Source organism: Tachysurus fulvidraco, chromosome 6 (assembly GCF_022655615.1).
Source record: "Tachysurus fulvidraco isolate hzauxx_2018 chromosome 6, HZAU_PFXX_2.0, whole genome shotgun sequence".
Taxonomy (NCBI): Eukaryota; Metazoa; Chordata; class Actinopteri; order Siluriformes; family Bagridae; genus Tachysurus; species Tachysurus fulvidraco.
The window spans coordinates 982804-1008687 of NC_062523.1; the positions used below are offsets into that span (position 1 = coordinate 982804).

A 25884-nucleotide genomic window follows, 5' to 3' on the forward strand; every position below is an offset into this window, starting at 1 on the left:
TATTTACTAATGAGGTGACTTCTGAAGGCAGTCGGTTTCACCGGATGTTAGTTATGGGTATCATAGTAAAGGGGCTGAATACTAACGCACACAACACTTTTCAGATATTTATTTGTAAAAGAAAATTGGACACTATTTATAATTTTCATTCCACTTCACAATTATGTGCCACTTTCTTTCGGTCTATTTCATAAAATCCCAGTAAAATACATTATCGTATGTGGTTGTAACGTGTCAAAATGTGGAAATGTTCAGTGGGTGTGAATACTTTTGCATGGCATTGTATCTTGTGGTATGGATTCTGAGACCCTCATCCCTGTCCTGTGGAAGATTTCAGTGTTTCTGCTCAATGTCTGTCTAACACAAAGACCAAATGTTTGGCTTTTTGTTACACACTGAAGAAATTTGGACTTGAGATGAAAAGATGAATATGAGATAGGTACCAGCTCCCAACGTCCTCTGTGGGACGAAGCCTTTGGACGTCCACTGAGCCGAGGCCGACTCTAAGAATCCTGAGACATCTCCAGTTAGACTCTGTGATACTCAGGAGATCTGAAGTCCATGAACCTTACACCAATACAACATTTAACTGACTGTATATTACAATCACACCCCCAGTGTCACCCATATGAGGATGGGTTCCCCCTTGAGTCCGGTTCCTCTCAAGGTTTCTTCCTTTTATTATTCGTTATTTCCTTTATCATTAATTATGTTTACCTTCTGTTCTATGTTTATGTTCTGTAAAGCTGCTTTGAGACAAATGTCTATTGTAAAAAGTGCTATACAGATAAACTTGAATTGAGATGATAGATCAGCTGTCACTTCCTGATGTCACTTCCTGATGTCACTTCCTGATGTCTAGATGTGTTAAACAACTTAGAACACAACATCAGACATCAATTTTCAAGTGATAGAAATCTTGGACTATCAGGTGTTTCTACTCGCTCGGTTGTGCCCTGTTGTTAAATGGAAGTTGAAGCGTGAGAGTTTCTGTGTACTGGTTTTTGGTCCAATGAGTAATATCAGGGTTTAACAACAGAAAATTACGGGTCATCCGATCGTTTATATCTTTAACACTCGGCTAATTTAGACGATTTAGATGTTTCGACTGTTTTGTTGAGAAGATAGTAAGTATCTACTAAATTCTGGAGCAGTGGTTTCATATTCTCCACGCTTGGGTAATTTTTCATCCTGCCGTTATTTACCTTTTCTTGTTTCTGTCTTTCTCAGAAACCTCACCTTACCTTTTTGAGTCCAACACACAACATATAACATGTTTTTTTTTTTTTGCTTTTTGGTTTAAGTGCAACTCAACTAAAATAAGAACAAAAAAAATTTTCTGTTTACATTTGAGAAATTATCTCTACGATGCTAGTTTATACAGTATGTTGGCTAAACATTGTATGGTATTACATTATAATGCAGCAATTTTTTTACTGGTAAGGTTACCCATGGCTTTTTTATTTTTAAATAAGTATCTACATGAACCTATAGGACCAGCCCCCCTACACCTCCAACCATTGCTTGTACCCACCTTGCTCAATGAAAACCTGTGCCTTAGGATAACACCGGCAGATTCGAAGAAGCCATTGTGTACAATCTAAAAAGTCACAAGTCACAAAGGCCACATGGGAAAAGGCCACATGGGAAAAGGCCACATGGGAAAAGGCCACATGGGAAAAGGCCACATGGGAAAAGGCCACATGGGAAAAGGCCACATGAATCCCGATCTGTTCTTATTCATGTCTCATGACCGTATGTGTACCTAATCTAACACCACACAGAAAAGTGGCTCAGCTGTGATTCGATAGGTCACATACAGTATTTACATCCACACGATCCTGAAAAGAATCATCAGGTGTTCAATGATATCGAAGAAAATATATAGATCTGTGTCACGTCACCCTGGTAATATAAACATAAATTATTTTGCACGCAGCATCCACATAGCTTTGATATTTATGACTTTAAACAGGAGCTACGTCGAGGCTCTGGAAATCAAACCGCAACTTTTACACCTCAGTGTTCTTCTATTTAAAGTAAAAGCATAGATATGAATGTGAGCAGTGTCAGATTTGTTAACGGGACACGAACGTAACCTAAGATCGATCATCAAAGAAGGTGCATAATAAAAGCTCTATGTATTAAATAACTGAAGAATATAATAGTAATAAAAAACAATTAAAATAAAGGGGTGTGTACATATTGCTGCTTTAAACAACAACAAGAAAGAGAGATTAAACGCTAGAGTACAATGTGCATTGTTCTCATATTCAAAGTGCTTTGGACAGAATATTCCAGAGTCATATCATTCTGTTAGTAGTCATCATGTTATTGTGTATAAATAGAAGTTCAAGGCCACGCCGAACATTTTCTCCCCGATGTCTCGATGTTTGTTTTTTACTCCATTTGAACATGATTGAAGGAATGAATGCATATTTTTATTGCCCGTCAGCTCCATCGGCTGAGTCCAGGTTTTAAAACGCAAAAACAGGAGGCATTTCAGAGTTATTTAGAACTTCAAGTGAAGAGTCCATCTTTGGTCATCGCTCTGCAGAAGTCACATTCTATGATGATAAGCATTTACTGAGGCACTCTTATTGAATCTCCTTTAGGTGACCCGATACTCTAGGACGTCTTCAGAACAGTGTGCGTTTCAGGTCATTCTGCGATGAACTGTGCTGTGAAACATCAAGTTAGTAATCTTGATCCTAGGAGTTCTTTAACCGAAGCAGTACAGATATTTCACCGGCTCAAATCGATGACTTGGAACGTCGACAGTCCACAGTTAAGATTTTTGTTAAAAGAAACATTTTTAGAAAAGCTCCATTAGAACACATTTTGCCAAATGAAATGAAAAGTCTAGAACCTAGAACGTAAGCAGAAGTGTTTGGTACGATTGTTGCTCTGCCTCAAGCCGGCCTAGATACCTTCTATATTCTCTAATCGATCAGTTAGTAAAAGGGAACTCTATTATTACAGCATACCGAATCCTCAATGTTCTAGACTCCATGAAAGAGAATGTTTTTTTCTAGACCTAGAAAAAAAAATCATGTTCAGGAATCATGTTCTAGAGTCTAAAAGTGTTGAGGCATTAATCTGGAACTCCATCAGGAGAGTACACAGATGATGTCAGCGTTCTGGAGTCAGTGATCCGGTCTCCAAGCAGTCAAGCCAGGTGATTTGGGACTGCAATCATCAAAAGAACAATGTAGGTGTAGGTTCCACCAGGTAAGGACTTAGTGACAGAGGCTGAGTTCCTTGCGAACTGAACACTTTTTACACTGGACAACACAACACCAGTGGAACTGACACAGGCAGTTCTCCTCCAGAATGACAACTTCATCTCTATATCCTCTCTCACAGCACAGCAGGTCACAGCCACTCACGTCCAATGCTGTGCTGTTGCAGGTCCTCCCCTTGGTCCCTGGGGAACCTGTCTTTCTGTTTGGAAGACAAAAGTCAGGTGACTCAGCAGAATAGATCAGATCCTGTTTATCTGGAGCTTTTATGTTCTGGCCAACAGGGATCAGTGTCTTTCCATCATTGCTTCCCATAACCTTTGATGCACCGTTGAAGCGCTCTAAAAGACGGTTGCCCACTTCCCGGAACCGAGGCAACTTCTTCCAGCAGGTGCGCAGTGTGCAGGAACCTGACAGCCCATGACATTTGCATTCAGTCCTCATGTAATTCTTCACTGCCTGCAGTTAAACACATACACACACAGATTAAAGTGATAAAAGATGATGCACTTCAGAAGGAATTTGCCCTCCTGTACCCTCCTGTTCTCTGTAGCCTTGAGCTACTCGGGAGCTTATCGAACCAGAGTTAAATCTTGATGTCACTCGGGTAATTAACCAGCCATCAATGCCATAAACACAACATTTTCATCTTTGACTATTAAAAACCCTTTTGCTATACAGTTAAAAATAAAAAGTCATTAGATATAATTAATATATCCGCTGCACATTTGTCTGCTATTTCTAAACCCACTGTCTATCTCATCATTGTGAGAAGGTTACACACTCAAACACAAAAGAATTATCTGTAAAGTAGTGCCTGTGTTTATTAACAAGTCTTTGTTGACTTTGCCCTGCCTTTAGTCATTAAAGTGAAAAGTGAATGCGACGTGACGTACGGCTAAGTACGGTGACCCAGACTCAGAATTAGTTCTCTGCATTTAACCCATCCAAAGTGCACACACACACACAGCAGTGAACACACACATACCGTGAACACACACACACCCGGAGCAGTGGGCAGACATTTATACTGCGGCGCTCCGGGAGCAGTTGGGGGGGGGTTCGGATTTGGGTTGAGAGTCAGACTCTCTAACCACGACTTCCCCAGAGGTCTTCTACTGTATCTACAGGATCGTTCTGTAGACAGAAGACCTCAGGGGCCGATGTCGTTAAAGCCATGTCTGAAAGTGAAAGTGGCTCTCACTGGAACCACACAAACCTTCAGTCTACAAGGACACACTTTTGGCCATTTACTGAAATCGTCACTTTATATTCAACAAACAGCTAATGTTATCTACATCCTGCTCCTGAGGTCAGCAAACTTGTTCTACTCTCATGTCTGCATGCCATGCATCCTGCTGGATTCTCTGCCAGTGATTAAAGATCCTTCTTCATTTTGAATGCTGTCACTACAAAGTAGCTCCTGCCCACATTTTTGAAGTCTATAATACCCTATACCCTTTTAAGGGCTCTTCATCTCTTCTAGATCTTTCTATAAGAGTTTAGTACCAAGATGTTTCTGTTCTGGTCTATAAAATACCTGCTGCTATCTTGACCACTTTCTTTTGTTCTACCAAGGCACTCCTCATGATCCTGCTCATGAGGTCTACGTTTCCCTACTTCTGGCCAGATGCTGTGTCTGTGGCCTCCTGCGATGATCTTGTTCCTGCCATAATGCTGTACAAGGTGTACAAGCCCCTAATGTTGCTCCTAATCTCTTCAAACCATAGCATTCTTCAGATCCTTCCTCTGAGGCCATCAAGCTTCTCACTCACAGATCTTGCACCAGAGGTCTACAAGCACCTGCTACCATCATAATCCTGCTCCTAAGTTCTACATGCCCACAAAACCTAGCAGAACCTTCTTGTCTCTGATCTTTCCCCATACCTTTCCTCAAGCATTGCTTTTTGCTGAATGTTGCTCCTGGGAATCTTATCAAGGTTTATTCTTCCTCAGCTTTTCCTTAGGCAAAGATACTCTGCAATTGTTTGTCTCTATGATGCTGTTAAAGGCTTTAAGCATTAAACACAGGTTTAAATTTAAACCTAACACATTGAACACACACACACACACACACACACACACACACACACAATATTATTATTATTATTATTATTATTATTATTATTATTATTATTATTATTATTATTATTTTTATTAGTAGTAGTAGTATAAAAATATGACAAATGTAGTAAAATAATAATGAAAATAATAATAATAATAATAATAATAATAATAAAACAACAACAACAACAATAATAATAATAATAATAATAATAATCCTTATCATTACCAGGCGTCCGGCCTCATTGTTGTGCAGGTCGATGAGAGTGCGGATGTCACTCTTGCCCTTCTTGCGCTTGGCATCCATAAACTGTTTGGATTTCTCATAGCCAAACTCCACGTCATCTCCACAACCCCCCCACTCCCAGGCCCCGCCCCCGTCCCAAGCCCCATCGATAACGGGTGGAGCTTCAGCTTGGCGAGGGGGCGGGGCCTCACAGCCACACTGCAGTAGCTCCCCCATGCTGCAGGCCTGAGTTACTGCATGAGTCACTCCAGCTGCTGTGATGGCATAGACGAATGCAGTCTCCCGGATATCTGTCTTACACACACACACACACACACACACACACACACACAGTGTATAAAAACAAAAAGAACTACGATCACTATATTAATCCTAGCTACCTGCTAACATGCCTGCTGTCAAGACCAAATATTTTATCAGTGTGTGTACACATTTTCTTTCTTTAATCAAAAATTTGAAGAAAAAAAAATAAATAAACTAACAGGAACTAATTGCAGTTCTGAGCTAAAGTACTGTGTACAAAACTAAAGCACCATAAAACTGGTATGAGGAATAATTGTTTGGATTTTTTTGTTTCTTTATAGCATCACAGCTAATTTGCACAGAATTAAGAAAACCACAGTTAAAATGTCTCTTTGGCTTATTCAGTGTTTATTTAGCCCTCTGTTTAACGTCAAATTAATAATCAGTCATGTCAGATATTCTGACCTTGATGTCCTCAGGAATATTTGGAGTTTTATATCTTTATAAAATGTATACGTCTCCTCCTGCAATCCCAGTGTTCTGTGTAAATAAATTGAACTTGAAGTAACAGGCAACACAATGCATGCTACATCATTATCATTTCTGAGCCGCTATAATCACTCAATTACGGCTCAGAGAAAGAGAGAAAAAGAGTCTTGGCACTGTGAGGTTAATGCCTCGGGCCGAGGCAGTGTCGGCTCTGTTTGGCATGTTTGAATAGCACAGAAAAACAGCTGGCGGTTATTTGTGCAGGAGCAGAAATATGCAAGTCTTCTTTGTGCACCCTTACCCTCTGTAACAGGAAGTGGACCTGCCACGACAGAGCCGCTCGTGCTCTTAATGGCCGCGTCTCACCGTAATTGCATCAAATGTTTCAAAACAGAAGAGCACTTATAGACATGAAGCCTTGCCTGTAGACATGGAGGAATTTATGATTAATTTCCATTTTGGAGAGGCAGTCAGTCAGTCTCGCGCCGTGGGGAGTCGAGTTGCAGCCTGTGTGCAAACATGTCAACTCACTGGAGGCCAAACTCATCAATCCTGCTGTGGATCTCAGAGATGACACTGCTGACTCTCTGCACACTGAAGCTGGAATGGAGAGGTCGCAATAAAACTGGTCCATCAACTGTCCATCTACCGTCCGGTGGTTCTGTCCAAACTGATACTGCTACAATCCTTCACGCTCTCTGAGATCACAAAACTCAGGACTTCTGCTAGTTCCCAGAATATCTAAGTCTACTAAAGGTGGTAGAGCATTTTCTTATTTAGCTCCCAAACTTTGGAATAGTCTTCCTGATAGTGTTCGGGGCTCAGACACACTTTCCCAGTTTAAATGTAGATTAAAAACTCATCTCTTCTGTCAGGCGTACACATAATACATCCCATAATATTGTGCACTATTACATCAGACTTGCTAATATTATGAACAGCAGATATGTTAATTCCTCTCCACTGCTTCTCTCTTTCTACCCATCCCGAGGTATCCAGAGATTGTACCAGCTCCGATCGTCTTCCGTGTGATGAAGATTTTGGACCTCCACAGAGACGAGGCCGACTCTCAGAGGATCCTGAGACATCTAGAGATCTACCAGCTCCAGTTAGACTCTGTGACACTAAAGAGGAGATGCCAACTGCATGCAGTCTTTTGTATCACTACAACATTTATCAGACTGTATATATATAATCACACCCCCAGTGTCACCCAGATGAGGATGAGGTTCCCCTTTGAGTCTGGTTCCTCTCAAGGTTCCTTCCTTCCATTTAAGGGAGTTTTCCTTGCCACTGCTGCCTGAGTCTTCTCGATTGTACAATGTCGATTGTAAAAAGCGCTATACAAATTAAATTGAATTGAATTGAATTGAATTGATACTGGGAGAAGAGGATTATATATCCTGCCCTCTACTGGCAAAAACACTCACTGATACCATTTTGCTAGAAAAATGAATGATGGAAATAGTGCTGGCCCAGAGCTAACAAGATGTCCAGATATTTATTAGATCATGCACTAAAGAAGACAAATGGTAACATGTCTAACAACAGGCTTCACGTGTCCAAAAATCGCTGTAGGCCCAACTGATCTAAACAGCACCAATAAACGCTCAGCTACACAGACAAGACATCACATAAGGTAAAGTGTACAGAAAACAAAATGGTGAGTAAACCACCTCCTGTACACAGTATGTACACAGTATGTGTTTAATCTTCCAGTAAGGGGCAGTTGTGGCCTCATGGTTAGAGAGCCTGACTCCTAACCCTAAGGTTGTGGGTTCGAGTCTCAGGCCGGCCACGACTGAGGTGCCCTTGAGCAAGGCACCGAACCCCCCAACTGCTCCCTGGGCGCCGCAGCATAAATGGCTGCCCACTGCTCCAGGTGTGTGTTCACGGTGTGTGTGTGTGTGTGTTCACTGCTGTGTGTGTGCACTTTGGATGGGTTAAATGCAGAGAACACATTCTGAGTATGGGTCACCGTACTTAGCCGTATGTCATGTCACTAAAAGCGTCACTAATGCAGCTCAGCCATTACACCAAATTGACCACAAAAACAGTCCAACCCCTCTTTCTCTTACAGTGTGCCATTACTTTAGTGCTAGTTTTACATTTATTAATAAAAATTGTAGACTTCATTGTCTTTGCCCAGCTGTTGCACCTCCTCTCTGTATGCTGACTCATAATGGGGGAAGTTTTGTCTGAGTCCTAACCCTAAGGTTGGGGGTTCGAGCCTTGGGCCGGCCACGACTGATGTGCCCTTGAGCAAGGCACCGAACCCACCCAACTGCTCCCCGGCATAAAAATGGCTGCCCACTGCTCCGGGTGTGTGTTCACGGTGTGTGTGTGTTCACGGTGTGTGTGTGTGTTCACTGCTGTGTGTGTGTTCACGGTGTGTGTGTGTGTTCATGGTGTGTGTGTGCGTGTGTGTTCGTTGCCGTGTGTGTACTTTGGATGGGTTAAATGCAGAGAACAAATTCTGAGTATGGGTCACGTCACTTTCACTTTCATTCTTGCTGATGAGACCCACCACGGTTGTGTCATCTGCCAACTTGATGATATGGTTTGATCTGTGCATTGCTGCACAGTCGTGGGTCAGCAAGGTGAACAGCATCGTCCGTAGAATGGTTTGGACAATACAAAAACTGTAGGGGGTCCAGTGAGTGTGATAACGGGGGACGGGGATGATGGTGGTTGTCTTGAGGCACGTAGGAACAACATTCTGTGCATTCCCTGAGCACTCTGCCAGGAATGTTGCCTGGTCCAGCAGCCTTCCGTGGGTTAGCTCTGAAGGTGAAGTTGTTATGTAGTTCCTGATCGCCTGTATGCCCTGCCACATGAACTGGGTGTCTCCACTGTCCTGGAAGTGGCTTTGGATTGTTTGGGCATGTGCACGCTTTGCTTCTCTGATGGTTCCAGACAGTTTGGCCCTTGTTATGTGCCCTGTCCCCTGTTCTGAAGGCTAGGTCTCTAGTCTTCAGCAGCACGCACACTTTAGCAGTCATCCATGGGTTCTGATTGGAACATGTGGTGATGGACTTAGAGATGGTCACAACATCAATGCACTTGCCGATGTAGCTGGTCACTGAGGCCGTGTACTCCTCCACGTTGACGGAGTCACCGTAGGGTGCTGCCTCCCTGCACCTGCTTCAGAACTGGTTTAGAGCTGATGAGTGGTGTGTATGCTGGAACTAGCATAACAGAGATATGGTCAGTAGCCGAGGTGGGGGCGGTGCTACAAACGATACATGCTGGAAATGTTTGTGTAAACGAGATCCAGCGTGTTGTCCCCTCTCGTTGCAAAGTCCACATACTGATGGAATTTAGGGAGCACCGATAGCCGCATAGAGTTCACATAGAGCCACTTTAGCATTAGCGCTGTGGGGAATGTAAAACAGTGGTGAATTCCTGTGGTAAATAAATGGCCTGCATCTTACAATCACAAAATCCACTAGTGATGAACGTAACTAAGAACAGAGTTATTGCACCATTCTATGTTGATGTAAACACACACACCACCTCGAGCCTTACTGCACAGAGCATCTAGCTGAATGGCGGCATCCGGAAGTCTGTCGATAAGCCATGTCTCTGTGAAAACTCTGTGAAGATGCAGCAGTTTCTAAACTCTCGCATGTAGTGCGTTCGAATTGGATGTAGTCCAGTTTAACATAAGAAAGTAAAATGGACAGGAGAGCTGCTTCTGCTTCGGCATCCCTTCTCCTGGTCCACGGTATCAGGCAAAGCCGAGGACTGGAGGTATGGTCTCCGCAGCAAGCTGAGGGCATGAAGCCTTTCTAACACATCATCATGCAGTTTGGTTGTTGCAGGATTTCTTTTTGTGACGTGACATACAGCTATGTATAGTGACCCATACTCAGAATTTGTTTTCTGCATTTAACCCATCCAAAGTGCACACACACAGCAGTGAACACACACACACCGTGAACCTGAGCAGTGGGCCATTTATATTGTGCCTTGCTCAAGGGCATCTCAGTCGTGGTATTGCCAACCCGAAACTCGAACCAACAACCTAAGGGTAAGGAGTCAAACTCTCTAACCATTAGGCCACGACTTCCCCAACTTTGGCGGTTGTATACATGAATACTGCTGTCTCTCGTGTCCATATACTAGCAATAGACGCGCTAAAAAATGTAAATATCACCATCTTGTATCCGGAGTGGCCGCTGCGTGCTACTGCCGTGCCATCTTGTAAAAACTAAACTGATAAAACTAAAGAGATGGTTGTTGACTTCAGGAGAGCACAGAGCGACCACTCTCCGCTGAACATCTACGGATCATCTGTAGAGATTATCAAGGGCACCAAATTTCTTGGTGTTCATCTAGCGGACAACTTCATCTGGTCATTCAACACCAGCTCCAGCACCAAGATAAGCCCAGCAGCGTCTCTACTTCTTAGGAAGGCTGAGAATAGCACATCTCCCTCCCCCCATCCTGGCTATTTTTTACAGAGGGACCATTGAGAGCATCCTGAGCAGCTGCATCACTGTCTGGTTTGGGAACTGCACCATCTCGGATCACAAGACCCTGCAGCGGAGAGTGAGGACAGCTGAGAAGATCATTGGAGTCTCTTTTCCCTCTACCATGGACACTTACACCACACGCTGCATCCAAGAAGCCAACAGCATTGTGGATGACCACACACACCTCACAAACTCTTTACCCCACACACCCCTCACACACACTTTTCACCCAACACACCCCTCACACCCACTCTTCACCCTCCTGCCGTCTGGGAAAAGGTACAGAAGCATTCGGCCTTACGACCAGACTGTGTAAGTGTTTATTTCCACAAGCCACCAGACTCCTCGATAACTGAAACTGAACTGTTCTGAGCACAACATGGTATGGACTGTAATGACCTACACCAAAAACAAACTCATCCAGTATACATCCATGTGTACAGCGCCTCCATATCAAACTGTTTACTTGCTGTTTTACAAACTGTTTCTGCTCTTTGCACATGCTGTCTTTCACATTTCGGTCAATTGGTGTTTTGGACAATACATTACATCACCTCATGTAACTGCTGCTATAACAATAATGTGTTCATTTCCGTATTTCTGCACATGCAACATTGATTGAACATACAGTATTTACACTCTGTGCTGTTTTTGTGTATTGTCTTTTGTGTATTGTCTTTTGTGTATTGTCTTTTGTGTATTGTCTTTTATGTGATGTCTTCTATTTTTTGCACACTCACACTCCTGTGTACAGAGAGCAGACATTACAGCAGGTTAATTAAAGGTGAGGTCTCCGATGTTTGAAAGCCAATGTTGACATATAAAATCACCAAAACAAACACGCCCCCTAACCCAAACGGGTCCCACCCCCGTATCGATAGCTCCGCCCACACATACATACGTAACCCAGGTGACTAACAGAAAGAAACGTGTCTTTATCATAGCTGAAGGGAAGAACAATACGATTGTAGATAAACAAACAAGCAAAAATGCCACACAAGCATAATGATGTAAAGGACAAAGGCATATATTAGTTCTGTGTAACAAAGCAAAACAACGTTTAGCTCAGGAGTTATTGACTCGGGAAACTCCAACCTGTGAATATGTGGCCAACTTCCTGCTCCTTCAGTTCTCTCCAGCGCTGGAAAGCTGATCCTATATTAACACGTCCTACTTCTTGTCCTTATCGTAAGTCTTTCTTCTCTTTCTTTCTTTGTTTTTATCCTCCGTGTCGATGTTAAAACCGCTTTCTGCTAACGTCACACACACGCACTGAACACTCTCTCCGCCCATATCGACAAGCCCCGCCCCTTTCTGCTCATTGCCTACACGTCTGTTTTGTATTCCTTTAGTTTGTCGTCCCGACTCAGTTTTCTGAAGCATTTCTCAAACATCGGAGACCAAACCTTTGACATCTTTATAGAGCTGAACAACAAGATACACACACACACACACACACTCACACACACGCACACATACGCTCACACGTTGACACACACGCACATATGTACACACACACATCACACACTCACATGCTCACACACACTCACAAACACACACACTCACATGCTCACACACACTCACACGCTCACAAACACACACACTCACATTCTCACACACACACACATTCACACTCTGATGCACAAGCACACAAAGACACTCACTTACACACAGACACTAACACTCAAACACACACTCAAAACCTTGTTCACTTGTTCATCCATGTTCAATCACATCCTCAGCACAGAGGAGTGCACTGAGGTTTTAAAATATTAAAATCAGGGTTAGAGGTCAAGGGTTATGACATAGTTGTGTGTATTACCTCAGCAGAGTGTACTGAGTGTGGTCTGAGTGTGTATTACCTCAGCAGTGTGTATTACCTCAGCAGAGTGTATTGAGTGTGGTCTGAGTGTGTATTACCTCAGCAGAGTGTATTACCTCAGCAGTGTGTATTACCTCAGCAGAGTGTATTACCTCAGCAGTGTGTATTACCTCAGCAGAGTGTATTACCTCAGCAGTGTGTATTACCTCAGCAGAGTGTATTACCTCAGCAGTGTATTGAGTGTGGTCTGAGTGTGTATTACCTCAGCAGAGTGTATTACCTCAGCAGTGTGTATTACCTCAGCAGAGTGTATTACCTCAGCAGTGTGTATTACCTCAGCAGAGTGTATTACCTCAGCAGTGTGTATTACCTCAGCAGAGTGTATTACCTCAGCAGTGTGTATTACCTCAGCAGAGTGTATTACCTCAGCAGAGTGTATTACCTCAGCAGTGTATTGAGTGTGGTCTGAGTGTGTATTACCTCAGCAGTGTGTATTACCTCAGCAGAGTGTATTACCTCAGCAGTGTGTATTACCTCAGCAGTGTGTATTACCTCAGCAGTGTGTATTACCTCAGCAGAGTGTATTACCTCAGCAGTGTGTATTACCTCAGCAGAGTGTATTACCTCAGCAGTGTGTATTACCTCAGCAGAGTGTATTAACTCAGCAGAGTGTATTACCTCAGCAGTGTATTGAGTGTGGTCTGAGTGTGTATTACCTCAGCAGTGTGTATTACCTCAGCAGAGTGTATTACCTCAGCAGTGTGTATTACCTCAGCAGTGTGTATTACCTCAGCAGAGTGTATTACCTCAGCAGAGTGTATTACCTCAGCAGTGTGTATTACCTCAGCAGAGTGTATTACCTCAGCAGATTAGCAGGTTATCTAGCAGGATTATAATAACTCAGTTTATTTGTGATGAAGCTAGCTATCATACTACTGTACACTCATCACACACCACCATACGCTCATCACACAATCTCGCACACATCACATACTACCATTTACTCATCACACACTCTTCTCTCACCACCACAATCTCATCATACACTTTACATTTACAGCATTCGGCAGACACCCTTATCCATCGCATCATACACTCATCACACATCCGCACACACCACCAAACACTTTCACGCACTTACACACACACACATCATCCACACCACTCTTATCCAGGTGATATTTATCTCTTTTATACAGTTGAGCAATTGATTGTTAATGGCCTTGCTCGGGGGCCCAGGAGTGGCAGCTTGTGGGACAGGGATTCGAGCTCATGACCTTCCAATTAGTAGTCCAACACCTTAACCACCTTAACCACTTCCACACACCACTGTACACTCTTTACACACCAGCACACACCACCGTACACTCGTCACCCACCCTCACACACCACCGTACACTCGTCACCCACCCTCACACACGACCATACACTCGTCACCCACCCTCACACACGACCATACACTCGTCACCCACCCTCACACACCACCGTACACTCGTCACCTACCCTCACACACCACCATACACTCGTCACCCACCCTCACACACCACCGTACACTCTTCACCCACCCTCACACACCACCGTACACTTGTCACCCACCCTCACACACCACCGTACACTCTTCACCCACCCTCACACACCACCGTTCACTTGTCACCCACCCTCACACACCACCGTACACTTGTCACCCACCCTCACACACCACCGTACACTCGTCACCCACCCTCACACGCCACCGTACACTCTTCACCCACCCTCACACACCACCGTACACTTGTCACACACCCTCATCACACGCCCTAACACACCACTGTATGCTCAGCTATCCATCACTGTTTTTCTTCCTTTCTATCTTAAAGGATGTTATAAAGATATAAAAAAGGTTCTTCTCTCTTTCTCTCTCTCTCTCACCCTGTTGAAGGATTTTTCCAAAGTATTTGTTGTGGCTGGTGCAGTTCCAGCGTCTGAAACGGAACTGGTACTGACACTCTCTCACGCCGAGCTTCGCTCCTTTCACCACCTCAGTCACGATTTCTGGATGGTTCTGACACAGATCAGCCTGTTTACTGCCCAAACGCTTCGTCTTCCTGCAGATACTGTTAGGATCCATGACAAGGGGACTGCCCACTGCCCTGAAACACACACACACACACACACACACACACACACACACACACACACACACACACACACACACACACACACACACATAAATCTCCAAAAGATGTGGTACAGGTACTAATGTTATTATGTTCTCCACTGTGATGCTTCTCTTCTCTCTTTCCTTCTTTTTCTTTTACTTTCTCTAGTTGATTTCTTGCTTTCTTTCTTCTTCAGTACTTTTTAATATATCCTGTGCTTTTTTTTTTTTTAGCCCATTAAGTCTTTAAGCAGTGGTTCCTCCTCATCTTTATGTAATTTAAAGAAAAAGTGAGCTTTTAGTTTCAGACGAAAATTTTTGTTAACGTACTTTATCATTAGGCAGCTGTCTGCACTATGAAAGGACACCTCATCGCTCTAGCTCCACTCTTGTCAGGCCTAATCTCTCAGAGTAATAGCGTTTATCTGCTGCGCTGAGTTTATTTTAAGAAGTCGAGCTGAGCTCTCGGGCCAGGTGGTCCGAATAAGATGTATGATGTTGGAGATAGCAGGCTCACAGCCGATGCATCCCATCTGATTGGCCAAATGTTTCGTTTAAAACACAGAGGCTTACTCCATGACGCTCTCACGACCCCGCTCGCTGTACATGACTCCTGGCAAGGGTACACTCTCTTGTGTTACCTCATGGGTGTATCTAACACCCACACACATACATACACACACACACAGTCCTGCGTGAGAGTGTGATACTCAGGACATGCATAAAAACGTATTTTATTACTAGTGTTGGATCAGCCGGTTATAAAACCCTGCTAATGTTCCTCAGCTCTGTAAAGTGCCTTACGACTTTTAGAGTGTTGACATTATTGACAACGTTTCCATAGAGATAGCAAGCTGAAGACGACATCATCATCCTCGTGTCTTTTCCGACTCATTCACCCCGCGCATGACCCAGCTGATTATCTAGTGTTTGTGTGGGTGTGTGTCGGAGCGATAATCCGGAATAACAGCACGACTCAAAAACAGTCTCTCTCTCTCTCTCTCTCTCTCTCTCTCTCTCTCTCTCTCTCTCTTTACTTCTCTCTCTTCAAGGGGTGAGGCTCAGGCTTTAAACTGTTTAAAGGACAGTGTTAGGAAAATTAGGTGTGTGAGGATATCAGTATGACCATATACTAAGAGGAAGAATTTCACAATAGCTAAAGTCTTTCCAAACCATGAAGAATTCTGAACATGTCTAATAAATTTCAGCTAAACTGTCAGCTTTCTGGAATAGACAGGGAGAGTGAACACAAAGAAATCTGAAATAGTCTCAGGAGTTACAATATGGACAGAAAAGAGTCAACATCAAATCAGAGAAAGCTCCACATGAAAAATTGTGAACTAACATCATCATCATCATCATCGTCGTCGTCGTCAGTGTTTAATGCTATACATAAGAGTTTCTTTGAAACATGCAACAATTAGGAATGTCCGTATATCTCATTGCACCTTGTACAGTACACGATCATCTCCTTATCCCTGGTTCTTGACTAGATATTTGTGGTGTTGTGTTCCATAAAGAACCTGTAAGTGTTCCTCAAACCAAAGAATGTGTGACATCTGTGAGATAAACAGGATCATCTCGTGATGAAGAAATATTGAAAGCTTCAATTGAAGGAAAGTTCATACTCTTAGTGAGTGAACGAAAAAATTCATTACATTTTGACCTTCAGAGAAATCTGTTAAAATATCAAAGGCCTTTCTGTTGCTAAGCTAACCTGTTATTTTATAAATTTTATAAAAAAAAATCCACATTTCCAGTTAAAGTTGAAGCTTTGCACTTGACTTACTAGGTTTTTTTTTTTGCTAAAGCCACCTTTACTTTATTTTTGACTGAATTAATCAAATGCAATTCTTTTTTATATGAACAGAGCTTTTACCAATAAACATTTATTTATTTATTTATTTATTTATTTATCTCTAACAAGAGTGTCAGAGATGACGGTGGAGAGGAAAAGGTACCTGAGATGATATGAGTAAGAAAACTTCCAGAGAGTGGGATTATAAATCATTATAAACACTGAGAGTGGGATTATAAATCATTATAAACACTGACAGTGGTATTATAAATGATTAAAAACACAGAGTGGGAGTATAAATCATTATAAACACTGAGAGTGGGATTATAAATCATTATAAACACTGAGAGTGGGATTATAAATCATTATAAACACTGAGAGTGGGATTATAAATCATTATAAACACTGAGAGTGGGATTATAAATCATTATAAACACTGAGAGTGGGATTATAAATCATTATAAACACTGAGAGTGGGATTATAAATCATTATAAACAATGAGAGTGGGATTATAAATCATTATAAACACAGAGTGGGATTATAAATCATTATAAACACTGAGAGTGGGATTATAAATCATTATAAACAATGAGAGTGGGATTATAAATCATTATAAACACAGAGTGGGATTATAAATCATTATAAACACTGAGAGTGGGATTATAAATCATTATAAACACTGAGTGGGATTATAAATCATTATAAACACTGAGTGAGATTATAAATCATTATAAACACTGACAGTGGTATTATAAATTATTAAAAACACAGAGTGGGATTATAAAACATTATAAACACTGAGTGGGATTATAAATCATTATAAACACAGATTTGTTTTTCTTCGTTTTCCCCCTGGTAACTACACAAACAGGAAAATGGGGAATATGCAAAATAATAAACAAGCCGTAAAGCCATGAACCTGTAAATACACAGAAACCGAACATGGTGTAAACACCAGGGTGGGACTGACGGAGTAAACACAGAGCAGGTGAACACACTAAGGGAAGAATGGATGACAGGAGGAGGGCGGGGCCAAGCCCAAAAACAGACATCAAAACAAGTGCTAGCCTGTGGTTCTTGCTGCCATGGCAACTGCAATCATGAGCTATGTACAATTAAAAATAATATATTATATAAAATATTATATAAAATATATATTATTGGACTTGAATAATAAGGTAGTAAAATCTAAATTCTACGTCACTGATGAAGAACAGAAAAGTTCTCGGTTCAGATCTAAACACAGCACCCTGCAGATTAACCACCCCGTCATTCATCACAGGTCTGATCGATCTGATCACAATGTACCGTGCTTTTTATGGGCTCAGTGCAGGACAGTGCTGTTTTTTATTTAACCTGCAGAATAGAAAAAATAGGATTGACTTCACAGTGGCTTCTGAATGGGACAGAATTTATTCAGACCCCGCCCCCTCCCTGCCCAACCCTACTCTAAGATGTTCATATTAAATCTTCAGCAGCAGAAAACATGTAACATGTAAAAACAGACAATATCCTGATGTCCAATCAGATTAGTTTTATCTTCAGCGTGATTGTTTATTAAATCGCTTAACATCTTGTGTTATGAGTTAATTCCAGGAGGTTAGTGTCACACACACTGAAACTGAAACGAACTCTGAAATCTCTGTTCTAATTTACTACACAGCTGACACACACACACACACACACACACACACACACACACACACACACACACACACACACAGAGCTCGGGTTTCCTGATGGAGCGTGTGGTTGCAGATAAGCGTCGTCTCCTCCACTCGGAGAAAGAGTGAAACTCATCCTGTTCCTAATCCTCAAACTATGCTGGATATGTAGTCAATCACAAGCAGTGTGTGTGTGTTTGTGTGTGTGTGTGTGTGTGTGTGTGTGTGTGTGTGTGTGTGTGTGTGTGTGTGTAAAGTGAATCTGAGGGAACGCCAGGCTCCTGTCAGCTCACCTTTATCTCATCTCATCTCTCACGGCTGCTTGATTGGAAACATCACCGTCATCCAGTATGAGAAAACGAGATGAAGTGTGTGTGTGTGTGTGTGTGTGTGTGTGTGTGTGTGTGTGTGTGTGTGTGTGTGTGTGTGTGTTCACTAAACTTCACAGAGGTGTGTGATTTTATTTAAATTAACTGTGTACTGTCACAGTAGTAAAGTCTGTTCTAAAATGTTATGCTAATTATTTTTATGCTAATGAGCCAAAAGCTGCTTAGTGTTAATATTAATATGAATATATTGTTTCTCTAAATTGATACCAACAAAACGTTATAAATAGGATAATAAGTTTTAATGAATGTTTATTAATATGATTTGTAATTTTACATAATACTAACCTTAACTGATGAATCTATCTATTTAATATGATTTGTATGTATTAATAATAATAATAATAATAATAATAATAATAATAATAATAATAATAATAATAATGTGAATAAATCAGAGGATATAAATAATGTCTTTACTGGTTATTTAATGCTATTACAATGTTTCCAGATGTTCAGATGTTCTACTAGTGAGTGTTAAAGCTGCAGCCATGAGGGGAGTTCAGTGTGCAGTGACATTAACACACTGCTCTGTGTTCAGTGTGCAGTGACATTAACACACTGCTCTGTGTTCAGTGTGCAGTGACATTAACACACTGCTCTGTGTTCAGTGTGCAGTGACATTAACACACTGCTCTGTGTTCAGTATGCAGCACTGCTCATTTACATGTTCATAAACACTTATGTATGACAATCTACATGCTAATGCTAGCTATTAAACCAGGTTAAAACTGTTCTGTAGGATTGAGCACGAGATACACCCACTCTACACCACTCTACACCACTCTACACCACTCTACACCACTCTACACCACTCTACACCACTCTACACTGTACTACACCACTCTACACTGTACTACACCATTCTACACCACTCTACACCACTCTACACCACTCTACACCCACTCTACACCACTCTACATCACTCTACACCACTCTACACCACTCTACACTGTACTACACCACTCTACACTGTACTACACCACTCTACACCACTCTACACCACTCTACACCACTCTACACCACTCTACACTGTACTACACCACTCTACACCACTCTACACCACTCTACACCACTCTACACTGTACTACACCACTCTACACCCACTCTACACCACTCTACACCCACTCTACACTGTACTACACCACTCTACACTGTACTACACCACTCTACACCACTCTACACTGTACTACACCACTCTACACTGTACTACACCACTCTACACCACTCTACACTGTACTACACCACTCTACACTGTACTACACCACTCTACACCACTCTACACCCACTCTACACTGTACTACACCACTCTACACTGTACTACACCACTCTACACCACTCTACACTGTACTACACCACTCTACACTGTACTACACCACTCTACACCACTCTACACTGTACTACACCACTCTACACCACTCTACACCACTCTACACTGTACTACACCACTCTACACCACTCTACACTGTACTACACCACTCTACACCACTCTACACTGTACTACACCACTCTACACTGTACTACACCACCATACACATTTCTACACTGTACTACACCATTCTACACATGTCTACACTGTACTACACCACTCTACACTGTACTACACCACTCTACACTGTACTACACCACTCTACACCACTCTACACTGTACTACACCACTCTACACTGTACTACACCACTCTACACCACTCTACACTGTGCTACACCACTCTACACCACTCTACACTGTACTACACCACTCTACACTGTACTACACCACTCTACACTGTACTACACCACTCTACACTGTACTACACCACTCTACACTGTACTACACCACTCTACACTGTACTACACCACTCTACACCACTCTACACTGTACTACACCACTCTACACCACTCTACACTGTACTACACCACTCTACACCACTCTACACTGTACTACACCACTCTACACCACTCTACACCACTCTACACTGTACTACACCACTCTACACCACTCTACACCACTCTACACTGTACTACACCACTCTACACCACTCTACACTGTACTACACCACTCTACACTGTACTACACCACTCTACACCACTCTACACTGTACTACACCACTCTACACTGTACTACACCACTCTACACCACTCTACACTGTACTACACCACTCTACACTGTACTACACCACTCTACACATTTCTACACTGTACTACACCACTCTACACCACTCTACACTGTACTACACCACTCTACACTGTACTACACCACTCTACACCACTCTACACTGTACTACACCACTCTACACCACTCTACACTGTACTACACCACTCTACACCACTCTACACTGTACTACACCACTCTACACCACTCTACACTGTACTACACCACTCTACACCACTCTACACCACTCTACACTGTACTACACCACTCTACACCACTCTACACTGTACTACACCACTCTACACCACTCTACACTGTACTACACCACTCTACACTGTATTACACCACTCTACACCACTCTACACTGTACTACACCACTCTACACCACTCTACACTGTACTACACCACTCTACACCACTCTACACTGTACTACACCACTCTACACCACTCTACACTGTACTACACCACTCTACATCACTCTACACCACTCTACACCACTCTACACTGTACTACACCACTCTACACTGTACTACACCATTCTACACCAATCTACACCACTCTACACTGTAATACACCACTCTACACCACTCTACACTGTACTACACCACTCTACACTGTACTACACCACTCCACACTGTACTACACCACTCTACATCACTCTACACCACTCCACACTGTACTACACCACTCTAAACCACTCTACACCACCCTACACTGTACTACACCACTCTACACTGTACTACACCACTCTACACTGTACTACACCACTCTACACCACCCTACACTGTACTACACCACTCTACACTGTACTACATCACTCTACACAACTCTACACCACTCCACACTGTACTACACCACTCTACACCACTCTATACCACTCTACACTGTACTACACCACTCTACACCACTCAACACTGTACTACACCACTCTACACCACTCTTCACTGTACTACACCACTCTACACATGTCTACACTGTACTACACCACTCGACACTGTACTACAGCACTCTACACTGTACTACACAAATTACACATTTCTACACTGTACTACACCACACTACACATTTCTACACTGTACTACACCACTCTACACTGTACTACACCACTCTACACATGTCTACACTGTACTACACCACTCTACACTGTACTACACCACACTACACATGTCTCCACTGTACTACACCACTCTACACTGTACTACACCACTCTACACATGTCTACACTGTGCTACACCACTCTACACATGTTTACACTGTACTACACCACTCTACACTGTACTACATCACTCTACACTGTACTACACCACTCTACACATGTCTACACTGTACTACACCACTCTACACTGTACTACACCACCATACACATTTCTACACTGTACTACACCATTCTACACATGTCTACACTGTACTACACCACTCTACACTGTACTACACCACTCTACACATGTCTACACTGTACTACACCACACTACACATTTCTACACTGTACTACACCACTCTACACTGTACTACACCACTCTACACATTTCTACATTGTACTACACCACACTACACATTTCTACACTGTACTACACCACTCTACACTGTACTACACCACTCTACACATTTCTACACTGTACTACACCACACTACACATTTCTACACTGCACTACACCACTCTACACATGTCTACACTGTACTACACCACACTACACATTTCTACACTGTACTACACCACTCTACACATGTCTACACTGTACTACACCACTCTACACATGTCTACACTGTACTACACCACTCTACACTGTACTACACCACCCTACACATTTCTACACTGTACTACACCACTCTACACATGTCTACACTGTACTACACCACACTACACATGTCTACACTGTACTACACCACACTACACATTTCTACACTGTACTGCACCACACTACACATTTCTACACTGTACTACACCACTCTACACATGTCTACACTGTACTACACCACTCTACATATGTCTACACTGTACTACACCAACCTACACATGTCTACACTGTACTACACCACTCTACACATGTCTACACTGTACTACACCACTCTACACTGTACTACACCACACTACACATTTCTACACTGTACTACACCACACTACACATTTATACACTGTACTACACCACACTACACATTTCTACACTGTACTACACCACTGTACACTGTACTACACCACTCTACACATTTCTACACTGTACTACACCACTCTACACTGTTCTACACCACTCTACACATGCCTACACTATACTACACCACACTACACATGTCTACACTGTAAAACACCACTACACCACACTCACTTTCTAACTGTACTAACACCACTACTACACTGTACTACACCACTCTACCAACCACTCTACAACTGTACTACACACCACTCGACAATCACCTCTACAACCACTCTACAAGATCACTCTACAAACACACCACTCTACACCACTCTAACACTGTACTACACCATCTACAATGTCTACACCATTCTACAATCCAAATCTACACCACTCTACACTGTAATACACCACTCTACACCACTCTACACTGTACTACACCACTCTACACTGTACTACACCACTCCACACTGTACTACACCACTCTACATCACTCTACACCACTCCACACTGTACTACACCACTCTAAACCACTCTACACCACCCTACACTGTACTACACCACTCTACACTGTACTACACCACTCTACACTGTACTACACCACTCTACACCACCCTACACTGTACTACACCACTCTACACTGTACTACATCACTCTACACCACACTACACAACTCTACACCACTCCACACTGTACTACACCACTCTACACCACTCTATACCACTCTACACTGTACTACACCACTCTACACCACTCTACACTGTACTACACCACTCTACACCACTCTACACTGTACTACACCACTCTACACATGTCTACACTGTACTACACCACTCGACACTGTACTACAGCACTCTACACTGTACTACACAAATTACACATTTCTACACTGTACTACACCACACTACACATTTCTACACTGTACTACACCACTCTACACTGTACTACACCACTCTACACATGTCTACACTGTACTACACCACTCTACACTGTACTACACCACTCTACACTGTACTACACCACACTACACATTTCTACACTGTACTACACCACTCTACACTGTACTACACCACTCTACACATGTCTACACTGTGCTACACCACTCTACACATGTTTACACTGTACTACACCACTCTACACTGTACTACATCACTCTACACTGTACTACACCACTCTACACATGTCTACACTGTACTACACCACTCTACACTGTACTACACCACCATACACATTTCTACACTGTACTACACCATTCTACACATGTCTACACTGTACTACACCACTCTACACTGTACTACACCACTCTACACATGTCTACACTGTACTACACCACACTACACATTTCTACACTGTACTACACCACTCTACACTGTACTACACCACTCTACACTGTACTACACCACTCTACACATTTCTACACTGTACTACACCACTCTACACTGTACTACACCACTCTACACATTTCTACACTGTACTACACCACACTACACATTTCTACACTGTACTACACCACTCTACACATGTCTACACTGTACTACACCACACTACACATTTCTACACTGTACTACACCACTCTACACATGTCTACACTGTACTACACCACTCTACACATGTCTACACTGTACTACACCACTCTACACTGTACTACACCACTCTACACATGTCTACACTGTACTACACCACACTACACATGTCTACACTGTACTACACCACACTACACATTTCTACACTGTACTGCACCACACTACACATTTCTACACTGTACTACACCACTCTACACATGTCTACACTGTACTACACCACTCTACATATGTCTACACTGTACTACACCACTCTACACATGTCTACACTGTACTACACCACTCTACACTGTACTACACCACCCTACACATTTCTACACTGTACTACACCACTCTACACATGTCTACACTGTACTACACCACACTACACATGTCTACACTGTACTACACCACACTACATATGTCTACACTGTACTACACCACACTACACATTTCTACACTGTACTGCACCACACTACACATTTCTACACTGTACTGCACCACACTACACATTTCTACACTGTACTACACCACTCTACACATGTCTACACTGTACTACACCACTCTACATATGTCTACACTGTACTACACCAACCTACACATGTCTACACTGTACTACACCACTCTACACATGTCTACACTGTACTACACCACTCTACACATGTCTACACTGTACTACACCACTCTACATATGTCTACACTGTACTACACCACACTACACATTTCTACACTGTACTACACCACTCTACACATGTCTACACTGTACTACACCACTCTACACATGTCTACACTGTACTACACCACTCTACACCACTCTACACTGTACTACACCACACTACACATTTCTACACTGTACTACACCACACTACACATGTCTACACTGTACTACACCACACTACACATGTCTACACTGTACTACACCACACTACACATTTCTACACTGTACTACACCACTCTACATATGTCTACACTGTACTACACCACACTACACATTTATACACTGTACTACACTACACTACACATTTATACACTGTACTACACCACTCTACACATTTCTACACTGTACTACACCACTCTACACTGTTCTACACCACTCTACACATGCCTACACTATACTACACCACACTACACATGTCTACACTGTACTACACCACACTACACATTTCTACACTGTACTACACCACTCTACACTGTACTACACCACTCTACACATGCCTACACTGTACTACACCACTCTACATTCAATTTTCTAATCTGTTCAATATGGATCTAAATTGTTCTACACCATTTTCTTATATACATAGCATGTACAATACATGTATAGATAAAACAGAATTTGAACACACACACACCTGGCTGTGCACCAGCACATGACTCTGCCCCCTTCGAGTATTTCTATCTCTCAAGGCCTTTCATCTCTTCGGCCGTCTCGCTGTCCATCACACACACTCATCACACACTAGCAGATAACACTGCATTTCTACAGAGCCTCAT

General features: G+C 42.5%; 1 protein-coding gene across 1 annotated transcript in view; it reads right to left on the reverse strand.

Annotated features, from left to right (window-relative positions):
• Positions 1 to 692: 692 nt before the first annotated feature.
• Positions 693 to 25884, reverse strand: part of wnt6b (wingless-type MMTV integration site family, member 6b) — a 29901-nt gene continuing 4709 nt past the window's right edge. The window contains exons 2-4 of the mRNA XM_027148536.2: positions 14494 to 14714; positions 5536 to 5843; positions 693 to 3701 (exon numbers count right to left, since the gene is read on the reverse strand). Coding sequence (XP_027004337.1) covers positions 3240 to 3701; positions 5536 to 5843; positions 14494 to 14714 — 991 coding nt within the window. The 3' untranslated portion in view covers positions 693 to 3239. The remainder of the gene's footprint in view (positions 3702 to 5535; positions 5844 to 14493; positions 14715 to 25884) is intronic.